This window comes from Vombatus ursinus, unplaced genomic scaffold, assembly GCF_900497805.2.
Source record: "Vombatus ursinus unplaced genomic scaffold, bare-nosed wombat genome assembly UNPS02014787.1, whole genome shotgun sequence".
NCBI lineage: Eukaryota > Metazoa > Chordata > Mammalia > Diprotodontia > Vombatidae > Vombatus > Vombatus ursinus.
In genome coordinates this window covers 5,768,806-5,782,914 of record NW_020954565.1, presented here as the reverse complement: position 1 = coordinate 5,782,914, position 14,109 = coordinate 5,768,806, and the positions used below count along the sequence as shown (strand labels likewise).

Sequence of the window (14,109 nt, the reverse complement as noted above, 5' to 3'; positions counted from 1 at the left end):
GAAAGGAAAGGAAAGGAAAGGAAAGGAAAGGAAAGGAAAGGAAAGGAAAGGAAAGGAAAGGAAAGGAAAGGAAAAGGGGAAGGAAACAAGCATTAATTAAGTGTCTGCTGTGTAGTGTTAGGCACTGTGCTAAGGACTTTAAAAATATTATCTCATTTGGTCCTTACAGCAATCTTGGGAGGTAGATGCTATTATTGTCCCCATTTTACAGTTAAGGAAACTGAGGTTGACAATGGTTATATGATGTTTCCAGGGTCACATGGCTAGTAAATATCAGAAGTAGGATTTGCACCTAGATCTTCCGTATTCTATCCTGAATACTTAATGCACTATGCCAGGGTATATCTTTCATACTGAATAGCATTTTTTTCTGATTTGTTTACTAGGATTTGTTGGTCTAAAGCAATACATTGAGTAATTATGGTTATTTTGTTACACATTTAATAATTCTTTTACCCATGAAAATTTGAGAGCTAAATTTCAACAAACAATTTCAGCAATATATGACACAGAGAAAATGAAAAATGCATATTTTTCATTATACTACAGGCAGTTAGGAAGGCAGTTCATCAAATTAGATAGCTAGCTAGCTAGATGTAGATATATATTATATAGATAGCGCTTCAGCTATATCTGTAGATATATAGCATTACAGATGGATAATGAGCTGGACCCCAAATCCAGTAGGGGGAGGCAATTATGTTCAATTGCACATGGGGAATTGTGCAGTGATTTCAATGATTTCTAAATGCTCACTGCTATAAAACTCCATCTTCATCTCTTTAGTGTAAATATTTTCCTGATGATTCTATATGGCTTCAAATCATGGAACACCATGATCTTGGAACAATCAAATTTACAAATAATCTGAAGGACAATGGAAAGGTACATTATAAGCATAAATGGGGTTATAGTATGCCACTATTTCTTGTCTGAAAAAAAAATGTAAATGACATTATCTAGAGCACGTACGTTTCAAAGAGTGTGTTGTGAGGGAGTGTTCATGTAGTGGGAATGACAAGAAGCAGACTAAATACTACTTCCAAGATATGATGAAGGCCTCAAGCATGTCTGGTTGATGCTGTGGAAAAGATAAATGGAAAGGAATGGACAAAAATCACAGAAGATGAGGAGGTATGAAAAGGCAAAAATTTGCATCAATGGGATAGTGGCCACATGGATGAAATCATGTTTCCATGATTATGATTCTTCCCCTCACCTTCTGTCTGAAAAGTGTGACTAGGATCAACTTTCTGTTTCAGTTTTATCTCTGCAGGACCAGAGAGGACTAAGTGAGCCTTTGAAATCTTCCTCATTTTACATTTATGGCTCCTGATTTGGCAATACTTTACTGTTTTGAAAAGATATAGGACAATATTCTATTTATAAATATTAATGCATAATATTTTATATGTAATAATTAAAATATTACATGTAGTAATTAAAATATTTGTTACATTTATAAAAAATTAATCATTTTGTGGACTGGGATTAGGTAAAGGGGAGAGAAGCCAACCTATGATTTCTTTGGTACAGGGACCTGTTGGTATGCAAACTCCACCAATACAGATTAGTAACTCATGTCTAAGTTAGAGAATTTGCCTGAAGTTACTGAAATAGTGACTTGTCCTTAGTTACTTTGCTTGTATTTATTAAAGGCAGACCTTGAAGCCAGGTCTTCTGAGACTGTCTCTTTATATTCTTTAGCAGACTGCTTCTCTAAATAATTTATCATGTCACAAGAAATGAAACAACAAATTATATACAGCTGAAGAATCCCTTACAGAAGAGAAATAGGAAATGACCCATAAGCTTTGGGGGATCAATATAGCTCAGACTAAAACTTTTATTCAATGGGGTGAAGATATTAAAAAAAAACTATTAATGATTTGGTGTCTTCTAACCCTAGGATAACATATGCCTTCTTTCTGTGACATTACCATATTCTTCTCCTAATACAAATAGAGAGCATATGTCAGATGGCTATGTTTTCTATACTTAGCAGGATTTAAAGTTTCAACAGTTTTGGTAGAAGAAAATATGTATATCATCAAGGTAGACTACTACTACGAAAACTATATATTTTCATGAATTGTCTTTGTCATGTCCATGTGTTATTGAGAGCCTCTTGTACTATTTATGTAATAAATCATAATCCTTTACTTTATAAATATGGTTTTGATTGATCTAGTAAACCCCTATTTGAATATCACCTACATAACAGGTGGCATTTCCATAGTTCCTCTATAAGGAGCTTTATCACATACCAACAATGTTATAGGATTTGAACATTTGGGGGTTTCCTATATTTGTGCCTAGAGTTCAAATACCTTTTTAGGTTATGATGATATTCATTATATTTAGATTCTTACTCTTAGAAAATGTGACTCATTCTGCATTGGTTATTCTTAATGCAACAGGTTTTGTCTTTTGTTTTAGTTTTTATTTTTATCAAAAGTGATTTTAATAGCTACATAATTGCTGCAAACACTGAGCTTTTTCTCCTGGACACTCTCTACCTAAGCATTGTGATAAGGACTAGACATCTCATTAATTAGTATAGGGACCCCTCCAATGGAGAAGCTACCTCTTCCAATAAGGGTGAATGTCTCTGCACCTAAATAATCTTAGAGTTGCTTGGAGTACTGAGAGGTTTTGACTTGCTTGGTATCACATAGCCAATATGCTTAATAATTAGAACTTGATCTAGCTTTTTACCCATTGTACCATGATGCTTCTCTACATCTTTCCAAAAATATGGTACCCCTTACTGGCAAAAGACTATATATATGGTCTGACTAAAGTAGAGAACAGCAGAACTATCATAGGCAGTGTGACTCAGTAGAAAGGGCATTGACTGGAATTGGTGGACCTGGATTCAAATTCTGCTTCTGATGCTTACTACATGACCTCAGACAAGTTCCTTCCTTCACCTCTCTGCATCTCAGTTTTTTTCATCTATAAAATGAGAAAGTTGCAGTAGATGAACTCTAAGGTTCTTTCCTAATTTAAATCTATGATCCTATGGCTTTCTTATCCTTAAATCTTTCTTGGCTACTTTATTATACTGGACTCTTTGAGAGCAACCTCCTCTCAGACCCAAATGAAATACAACTGGAGTATGTACAACCTGTGTATGGGTTCATAGTATAGAATATACATTTAACAACTGAGCCCAAACAGTGTCAATGGATCAATGTTTAACTCAGAGTAGGCATCCTTAATCTTTTTGTGTATCATGTAACCCTTTACAGCCAGGTGAAGCCTACAGGCCCTTCTCAGAATAGTGTTCAAGTGCATAAATTAAAATACATAGAATTAAAAAGAAAGCAATTATATTGAATCCAATTATCATTTATTTAAAAGTTCAAGAACCCCAGATGAAAAACTCTTGACTTAAAGGAAGTGTCTAGTGGAGTGTTATTTTTATCAGAAACTTGGAATAAAACAATGCCGGATGACAGAACTGAGATCTAAAAATATCTCATTAGAATGTAAGCTCCTTGAGGCCATATGCTTATTTTTTTTGTTCTTTTTTATTTATGTACCCAAAACTTAGCACACTATATGGTACTTAATTACTGATCCTGATAGTCTTTTTTTTTTTTGGTGAGGCAGTGGGGTTAAGTGACTTGCCCAGAGTCACATAGCTAGTAAGTGTTATGTGTCTGAGGCTGGATTTAAACTCAGGTCCTCCTGACTCCAGGGTCAGTGCTCTATCCACTAAGCCACTTTGCTGCCCCAATCCTGATAGTCTTAAACAGGAGACAAAAATCTAACAACATAAATGTGGTAGAGATAAATGTAAAGATATGTTTATATTCAAAAAATTCATCTTTACAAGTACAAAATAGGAAAACGATAATAAAGACCAGAAGGTTTTGGCACATTTCAAGATGAAAATTAATTAAAAGTGTGACATGGCAGCCTAATAAGCTAATTTGTTCTTAGTCTGCATTGATGGAAGCATAACTTCAAGAGCAATGGATAGACACTGTGACATCACAGAAAGAACATTGAATTCAGAAGTAGAGTAAGATAGTGCTGTGGGAAGATGGGTGGAATTGAAGTCAGAGAACTTGGCTTCATATTTGGTTTCTGCCACTTACTACATTTATATATCTTGGGAGTAATGCTTGACTTAGCCTCACTTTCATTTCTAAGAAATGAAGTTAAAGTAAACTACCTCTGAGGCCCCTTCTTTGTCCAAATCTTTGAGCCTATGAGTCCTGGATTTGAATCTTGCATCTAGGGCATCTGAACTAAGTCTGGCACCAATGTGGTAAACCCTGAAGAACAGAAAACTTCCAGGCTGTCCAAGGAACAGTGAATGGACTCAGGTCAGCAATGTAGCAAATCAAAATTTCTCTGTCAATCAATAATGGGATTGGGTCATGAGTGGCCACCATGCTTCCAGCCTAGACAAGATTTGGTATCTTCTAAAATCTCACGAAGGCATATATATTCAGTTGCATTTTTAAGAATGGCAACTTTGTTGGGCTTCCTGTCTTTGTGGCACAAAGATTTTTTTTTATCCTCTCCTATTCCCTGGTGTCGGTGACCTGCCACGTCTCCAGCACCTCCTTCAGGTCCTCCATGGAGGTATAGGTGTCAGACGGTGCCTACTTCTAACTTGGTTTCCCCTAAACTAGCACAGTGTCTGGCGCATCGTAGATGATGACATTCATTTTTAATGAATGATTGAAAAAGAGATATATAACGGTTATTCTGTTTGTCCCAAGAGGACAGAGCAAGAAGTTTTATCGTAACATAAGGAAGAACTTGAGTCTAAAACTGGAAGAGAGGTCTTACAGTAGAAGTTAAGTGTCCTAACCCTGGATGCTTTCAAGCGGAAGACCTATGATCACTTGTCTGAGATGTAAAGAGCTCTCATGGTTCAGCTAAATGTTGGTCTAGATAGTTTCCAAGGCCCTTTCTTGCTCTATACTTTTATGAACCCTTGAGGTAATAAGATTATCCATCTTTTGGGGAATCTTTATCTTGGGAATATTGTGCTCTTATGTAGTTTTTGTTTCCTTAACTATTCATGGCTTCTCAAAAAGTGTTTTAATTTATACAGATGTGTATGGAGATAGGTTTTTCATTCATGATCATTACTGGTTCTTCTTTTATTTATCTTCATCATTCTGGGAGCATAGCTCTGCTTTCTGAAACATCATTAGGATAGGTCTTTATTGGTTGTTTAATTAATGAATAAGTCAATCAATAGGTTTTCATGAATAGCTAGCATCTATATGAAGCAGCTAGGTGGTAAGGTGTATAAAGCACTGAGCCTGGAGTCAGGAAGATTTGAGTTCAAATCCATTCTTAGGCACTTACCGGCTGTGTGGTGCTGGGCAAGTCCCTTAACTCTGCTTGCCTTAGTTTTCTCATCTGTAAAATGAGCTGGAGAAAGAAATGGCAAACTACTATAGTATCTTTGCCAAGAAAACCCCCAATGGGGTCATGAAGTGTTGGACAAGACTGAACAGCAACAAAGCATCTATATAGCATTTTAAATCCACAAAGTACTTTACAAATATTATCTCATTTTATCTTTACAACAACCCTGGGATGTATGTACTATTACTACCCTCATTTTACCTATAAGGAAACTAGCTTGATGGAGATTAGATGACCCTGTGCTTAGCACAACACCTAACATATACTAGGCACTGAATAAATATTTATTGACTTACTTACTTGCTCAAGGTCATGTAGCTAGTAAGTGCTTTAAGTTGAGTTTGAATTCAGGTCTCCCTGACTCCATGTCCTATACTCGATTCACTGTATCACTAACTTCTAGCTTCAGTTAATTAGCCCTCTGCTCATCACTTTAATAGGTGCTGGGGTTGAGAGTGTACATCAGGAATATATAAAAGTCATCCTAGTATTTATATGACCTTATGTTTGGTGGCACTAATTTTAGTTACAGCAAAAATCATAGAATCATAACATCTTACAGTTGGCAAGGACCTAACATATAATCTTATCCAAGCTGCCCTTCAATGAGGAATACCTTCTGCAGCATCACTGACAGATGGCCCTCCAGCTTCTCTGTGTGAACACTTCCAGTTAAGAGGAGCTCATGCCCTCATGTAGTAGCCAGAACAGTAATTTACCATTGAACTGCTTCTTTTTTTATTTTTTCTTTAACTGAAGAATAAATTATAACAATAGGTAGTTTGCATTTAAATCCTGACAACAACCCCTGAGAGGTAGGTGCTGTTATTATCCTCATTTTACAGATAAGGAAACTGAGGCATACAGAGGATGTGACTTGCCCAGGGTCACACAGATAGATGTCTTAGGCAGGATTTGAACTTTAGGTCCTATGCTCTATCTACTGCACCATCAAGCTGCCTCCAAACAAAAATAACTTATATTCACTCCCATATTAAGCTTTTTAATTAACCCTGTGATATAGGTAGTACAAGATCTGCTATCTCCAGTTCTTTCGCTAAAAGCTCATCCTGTCTGGAAGATCACAATGCATTATGCTAACATTTTTTTCTAGGTCTTTTTAAGCATTTATAGAACACTTACAATGTTCCATTTACTGAGCTAAGCACTCCACAACTATTATTTCATTTGATCTTCACAGCCACCCCAGGAGGTAAATGTTATTATTATCTTCATTTTACAGATTAGGAAACTAAGGCAAAAAGAGGTTAAGTGACTTGCTGTGACAGGGTCATAGAATTAGTGTTAGAGGCCAGCTTTAAATTCAATTTTTGTCTCCAGACCTGTCACTCTATCTGCTGTGCCACCTAGTTGCCTCCAAAGAAAAATTGTATGATTTGATTTGTAAAGTTCATTGAGATTTCAGATGGAAAGTGTATAAATATTTGTTTTTTTATTCAGAAGCATTTAATTCACACATACAGAAAAATATTATTCCTTGTTTTGTTATAATATTTGCATTTTCTTATCTAAAGTATATTTTTACATTTTATTAATTTTATTTTTGCAAGAATTTATTATATATCACTTATACTTCCCCTCCCTCCAATTGTGCAATAAAATAAAAATATAGCCCTCATAACCAAGATGTGAAGTTAAGGAAACAAAAACAATTCCCAGATTTACTACATCAACAAAAGAAGTTTGCCCTGTTCTGCATTTTAAGTCCATCACTTTCTGGCAGAAAGTGATATACTTCATCTAGAGCCTTCTGTCATCAAGGTTTGTCGTTGCATTGATCTGAGTTCTAAATCTTTCGAAGTGGTATTTCTTTATAACGTCACCAAATAAATTGTTTCCCTAGTTCTGCCCACTTCACTCTATATCAATTCAGATGAGATGGGACTAATCAATCTATTATTTCCAGAGAGATGAAAGATGACCAGGTCTTATTATTTATCCTTTAGCTGCTTCCTAAGATCCTCTAGATTTTACCATACTATCTTCCTTGATGATTTTCATACCTTCCTTAATAACTGTCATTTGACCTGTTCCTAAAATCTAAGGACTCAGAAACCTTGCTATTAGTCTCATCACCATAATTCTTAGGACTTCTTTCTATCTGCCCCACAGCTAAAATTTATTTTAGTATTGCCTCTCCCAATTATAGTGTAAGCTTCTTGAGAATCTGCATTTTAGCACTTGGCACAGGTTTTTTTTTATTATTTATTTATTAATGAGCATTTACTGAATGAATTGAGTATCATCATGCAGAGTTACCCTCTTCATTTTTTTGAGTTTCTTAACCTTTTATATTCTAGCTCACCCAATTTAAAGATGATTACTTTTGGGGTAGTGAAAAGAAAATCAAAATTAGAATTGAGTAGCCCTGTCTTCTCCGTATTATGCACTGTTATTATCTCATCCACCACAAGCAGTGTTTATGTCATCTTCCTCCTTCTTCTGACTTCAATCAATTCAATAATCATTTACTGCTTTTTTGCCCCCTAGATCAGCCTCATTTATTCTACAAATTAGTAAATTTCTGCCAAAGTTCCAACATATAAAGGAGAAAGTTTTAACAGCTGTATCTGAAAAAAAAAGATTATGTAGTAATTCAGTAACTCCTTCCTTTCTTTTCTTTTCTTTTCTCACTGCAAAACAGACTTTAGAAACTTTGTACATCATTTTTCCTCTTCACTCTCAGTATCTTCATTCATTAGAAAGTGTTACTCTTATTCTTCCTTCATTTTATTTTTGTCTTCCTCTTTTCTTGTCTTTTCCTTTTTTTTTTTTTTTGTTCTTTCTCCTTTTCTTCCTTCTCCTATTCCTTCTTATTCCTATTATTTCTTGACTGGGTTTTTGGATTTCAAGGTTAGACAGTAAGTAGACCCTCACAGAGAGCTGTAACTAGGGAAAGGTTAACTGGGACTTTGCCTCTGGGTGCAACTTAGAATTTAGAGGGAGCATTTGCAGTCTTTCAGCAATTCGAAAACAAAGGAGTTAAGCACATAGGTACCAAGAAGAATTAGTTCAAATAGAAAGCTAGATGGCGCACTTCCTTTCCTTGGTTTCCTTGGTTTACTCTCCTTTAGCAGCTTCCTCAGCAATGTTACAAGGTATTCATCATACCCCTCCTACCCTCTCCTCACATCATGGCATACCTAGGAATATCACCAGGTTTCTACTTCCATACCATATCTTCCCAATTATGTCCCAGGATTCTTATCTATTCCCAATTAAATAAAGGGTACCATTTTGGTTGGTTAGTCTTGGGTGCAAAAAACTGCTAAGTATGGTATGATTTCAAATATTGCCATCTCAATGGATAGAAAAAGAAAATAACATTGAATTATGAGAACATAATAATAAATGACTGGTAATTATGTCAAATATCATATATTTCAATTGTCTTGAATTCCCTATATTTACATTTGGATTTACAGGAATGATTTACAGCGTATATAAAATAGCAGACAAAAAGAAATATAAAATGATCTTTAGGGTGTGTGTAAAAAGTATTGCATCCAGGATGAGGGAGATCATTTTTTGAGGTATTCTGTCCTAGTTAGACTACATTAGGTTTTTTGTGTTCATCTCTGGGTGCCACATTTCAGGAAAGAGTTTGACAAGCTAGAGTCCCTATGGAAGAAGGTCACCACTAGAATGAGGAAAATGAAGGCAAAGATTGATTGACAGAACTAGGACTGTTTAGTTAAAAAAGAAAAGCCTTAGAGGGGGTGCTTGATAGCTGTCTTCAAGTATTTAAAGGATTGCTAAATGTAAGAGGGGTTAGACTTGATCCTCTTGGGTCTTTAAGGCATAAATAGAATGGATATAAGGAAGTTGCAGAAAGACATTTTATTTCTCTGTAAGGAAAACCTTCCTTCACAAAATAGAGTTGTCTTAGTGGAATGAGCTGCTTTATAGGATAATGAGTTCCTCATTCCTGAAAAGCTTCAGGCAGAGGTCAGATGATTCCTTCCTCATGGAAGTTCTGAAAGAGATTCCCATTCAGGTACAGGCTAAGCTAGCTAAACTCTAAAGTCCCCTCCAGCTCTAAGAATATGAGATTCTTTGAATATCCAAGATATTATTCATGAAGAAGTATTTAACTACTGTTTTCAAGAATAAGAAGAAAGAAAAGTTTCTCAAGAATATCTTGCTTATAACAACCCCAGCTTGGGTTACCAATAAATTAAAGTGCTGCAATTATATAATGCTGAATTGAAAAGAAGTATAGTTCTTAATATGTTTCAGTGACCACCAGGAGGAAGTGTTACTCTTTGACATCATGGGAGCAAAATGCCTTATATACCATAAGGATAAGACATAACTGAGGTAACTAAGCAGTGTAGTGGACAGAGCACCAGCTCTGGAGTCAGGAGGACTTGAGTACAAATTTGGCCTCAGATACTTACTAGCTGTGTGACCTTGGTCAAGTCACTTAACCCCAATTGCCTCCCCACCAAAAAATATAAATAAACCAGCCTTCTAAAACAGATACAACTATAACCAAAAAATTTGATCTTTTAAGCAACGGGTTCAACTTTAGCCAAAAGATAGATTTAAACTTACACTTTGATAACATTCTAACTGTGCCCATGTAGGGTAGCAGAGCAGGGATTAATCTGTAAAATCAGAGCATCATAAATTGGAGCTGAAAGGATGTTAAAAGTCTTATAGTCCCAAAGAATCACAAAGGATCACAGATATGGAACTGGAAGAAAACTCATAGGCAAGTTAGCTATTCCCACCACTTCATTTCACAGGGACCTAAAAATATTCTCCCGGAAAAGCCAAATACTTACATTTATAGTTTCTCTAAAGTATTTAGGAGGCCAGGTGTCTTCCATAGTTTGGCATTTTTGGATGACAGAGCTAATCCAAGAGAATGTGAGTTTAAATTTAGGGAATTTAAATTTGTATCATCCAGGCAAAGAAACCTGGTTAAATTTATAGTGAAATGAAAATGATTTATCAGAAAAAGGATTAGGTATACCAACTGAGTCTAGGAGTTCTAAGCACAAGGAAATATGTGGGAAGTTATTACATAGACAGGTTTAATGGATACAATGGAACAAGCAAGCAACAATCATAGACTGCCTCCCAAACTAAATAAATAATTATAACTATTCCAGCTCACCATTGAGTTTGTTGAGACAAGTGAATTCCTTTGTTCTTTTAATAATTGTCACTAGTCTGTGAATTTTGTGGCCTGTGCCACATACAAATCAGATCCAGTTGTTGGCCAACAGCAAAAGCAAAATGGAACCCCAAGCCTTTTGAATTAGCAGTTCTAGCTCTATTTGCTAGTATATAATCCTTATTAACTCCATTTGGCTTTACGTTACTGATTGCCATAAAATACTTTCATAGCAACTCTTCTCCCTCTGGTTTCATTTTCTGATGTAGTACATAGTGAAGATAAGGAATTTCCTGAAATTATCAGGAAAATCTAATGGTATCATTAAAGGACATGGTTACTCCTGGAAGGGATCAGTCTGCTTCAGAGTATATGTCATGGAATCTTTCTTAAAGAAATATTAACACCTAATCATAACCATAATTTAGGAAAAATTTATAAATTATAACATTTATCCAAGTACTATTAACATACTTTCAGATTTGTTTCTGTGATTGGGGAGAAAACAGGGAGTCGTCCAGACCTTTCATTTCATTTCTTAAAGAATTACCTGGGGTTACTAAGAGGTTAAGTGATTTACCCAAGGTTGTACAACCAATATGTATCAGAGATAGGACTTGAACTCAGTTCTTCTTGACTCTTGGGTCAGCTGTCTATCCACTATGCTAAACTGTCTCTCAAATTTGCCTTCTACTAAAGAAAAGCAACTAATAAGACTTTAGTATGGGCATCATGATGAATGAAGAAATAATATGGACCCATGAAGAAAAGTCAATTATCCACTATCAACAAGGAAAAAACTCTTCCTTAAAATAAATTAAATTTTCATTATCAGTTATTTTTAACAAAATCACACAACAGGGTCTAAATATGTCAGGATCTCATTTTTAAGTGGTAGAAGAAGGCATGATTGGGGACTGTGTAGTTGGTTGACAAGGGGCTAAGTGAGAGGCCTGAGAAGGATGCATTAGCAGCACTAAGCACCTTTCTGTCTAAAGTCCTACCATTTATGTTAACCATGGAACTGGATGTCCAGTCTATTCTGTGGACTGTTATTTGTCTCTTTGCCACAAAGATCACGTTACTTATACTCATGGAATAAGCTGTTTCTACTGATAATTTTTATATCTATGCCATAAACCTCAAATGACTCTTTGTACCCCATGTGATAAGTATTGGCTTCTGATGGAGCTATAATATTTGCTTAAAGTACATTTTTCTGCCCCTTTAATGCACATATTACATTTACCAGTTGTCTTAAGTGGCATACTATCATACTGTTCAGTATCAAGTGGGTGGGCTTGATAGCCTATTGGGATTCACTATTAAACATCACATTCAGCCTCAGGCCAATTCACTCTTGCTTCTTTGAATGTCATGGAGTAAATGTAGTGAGCTAAATATGTCTCACCTTAGCTGGATGCCTTTGATTTGATTTTTATCCTTTGTTCTCGAAGAGGACTCTACAGTGTGTCTGACTGTCTGATCAAACCAATACCAGAATGTTCTACCACAGGTTGGGCACAAATAGTTCTTGTGAACATTTGGGGTGGATTCCTTAATTTGCACATCTCATGTTTCTTCTGAGCTACTCCAACTCTGCTTTGCTCATAGACATGACATAGACATAAAAATACTTTGTACCTTCTCTGATGTGGGCACACCATGCTGAGTGGTCCTATGCCAATGTCTCCCATGTCACACAATCAATTCCAAAGTTCTTAAGAGAAAACTTGAGTGTCCTTGTATCGCACCTTCTGATCACCATGTGAATGCTTGCCCTGTGTGAGTTCTCCATAAAATAGTCTCTTTGGCAAGCATACTTTTTGCATTCAAGCAATGTGGCCAACCTAACAGATTTGTGCTCTCTGAAGTGGAGTTTGATGCTTGGCAGGTTAGTTCGAGAAAGGACCTCAGTGCCTGGTATCTTGTCCTGCCAGGTGGTCTTCAGAATCTTCCTAAGACAATTCAAATGGAAGGGATTCAGTTTCCTGGCATGGTCTAAATACCACCCACACTCCTAAGCAACCATGTTTCTTTCTAATTAAAATGTTTTAATACTTTTCAAGTACTATATGTAATTTAAAAATGAAGGGAAAATCAAGTTTCTTCTAAAACACCAAATTACAGCAAGGTATGACTTGATGTCTGTCTATTTAGTACCAATTTTGACAGTTTTTTGGCATAGTTCATTAGCCAATTTATTTACTATTGATTGACTGAAGGCTTATTTGTAATGTTGGAGCCAATCCGTAAAAAATTTTTAATTCTCACCTATGTACAATTTCTCTCTGACTGGATTTTCTAAATATTTATAATATGAAATTATTCATAAAACCTGTCTTTTGTAGTCACATATATAAATTTCTACCACAGGAAATCATTAATAACCAGTTATTAGAATAAGAATGTCATTATGAAACTTAACCAGTAACTATAATATGTCTCTTGATGGACAATATTTCTATAGCCAATTTTCTTCTCTCACCAGGTTCAGAATATGTCCCAGTCCATTGAAGTCTTAAACTTACGGACTCAGAGGGATTTCCAATATGTTTTAAAAATGGAAACCCAAATGAAAGGACTGAAGGCCAAGTTTCGGCAGATTGAAGATGACCGGAAGACGTTAATGACCAAGCATTTTCAAGTAGGTTTTACTTCCGTAGTCTTTGGGAAAAGCAAGTGGGAGCAAAGCACTGAACCATGATGTATTAATTGCATATATCTCCACTAGAAATAAGTGCTCATACAATGGTAAAGACTCATTTGGGAAAATATTCACTTAACCACTAAGAGTGACCATTAGTTGTAAGATGATGGAGAAGGTTCTCTATAAATAGAACCATTATGGAAATGTGGAGAATACATCATGATTTAAATGTATTTCAGTATATGAGGTGATAACATATTTTTCTTACTAACTGCCAGCTTTTTTATTTCTGCATATGGTTCGACCATTCTCTAAAAGACCTAAATTCCTAACCACAGAGGCATCTTTGACCTTTTCTTCTCTCTCTCATCATGCCCACAGTCCAATCAGTTACCAAATTTTATCTCACATATCTATCTCTTCCTTTCTGGTGACTCACCAATGTCTTAGACCAAGTTTCCTTTAACTTTTACCTAGACTCTAATGGCCTCCTAATTGGTCTCTTTGCCTCCAGTCTCTCCCCCTTCCCAATCTTTTCTTTACATACCTTTTTTTTTTTTCTAACTGAAAGGTGTGACCATGTCTCTCCCCTTTACTCAAAAGCTTTGGTTGGCTTCCTAATGCCTATAGAATAAAATAAAAAAAAAAATCTATAGCTGAATGCCTACAGATTTCCATAAGTCTGGTGGTAGCCTACATTAATTAAGTCTACCTTTATTTCATAACACTCCTCTTCATAGACATCACTATGCCAGCTGAACAGGACTATTGGCTGTTCTCTGATTTCATCTCTTCTCTGTTGAAATCTTCTTCCTTCAAGATTCCAGCTTATTTGCCACCTCTTTCCCACATCCCAGCTGAAAATCTCTCTCTCTCTCTCTCTCTCTCTCTCTCTCTCTCTCTCTCTCTC

At 35.8% G+C, this 14,109-nt stretch overlaps 1 protein-coding gene across 3 annotated transcripts in view; it reads left to right on the top strand.

The window, feature by feature from the left end:
• The window catches only part of OLFM3 (olfactomedin 3), a 66,674-nt gene that overhangs the window by 18,728 nt on the left and 33,837 nt on the right, over positions 1-14,109 (top strand). For all 3 annotated transcript variants that reach the window (XM_027868274.1, XM_027868275.1, XM_027868276.1), the window contains one exon: positions 13,041-13,196. In XM_027868274.1, the coding sequence (XP_027724075.1) occupies positions 13,041-13,196 (156 nt within the window). The remainder of the gene's footprint in view (positions 1-13,040; positions 13,197-14,109) is intronic.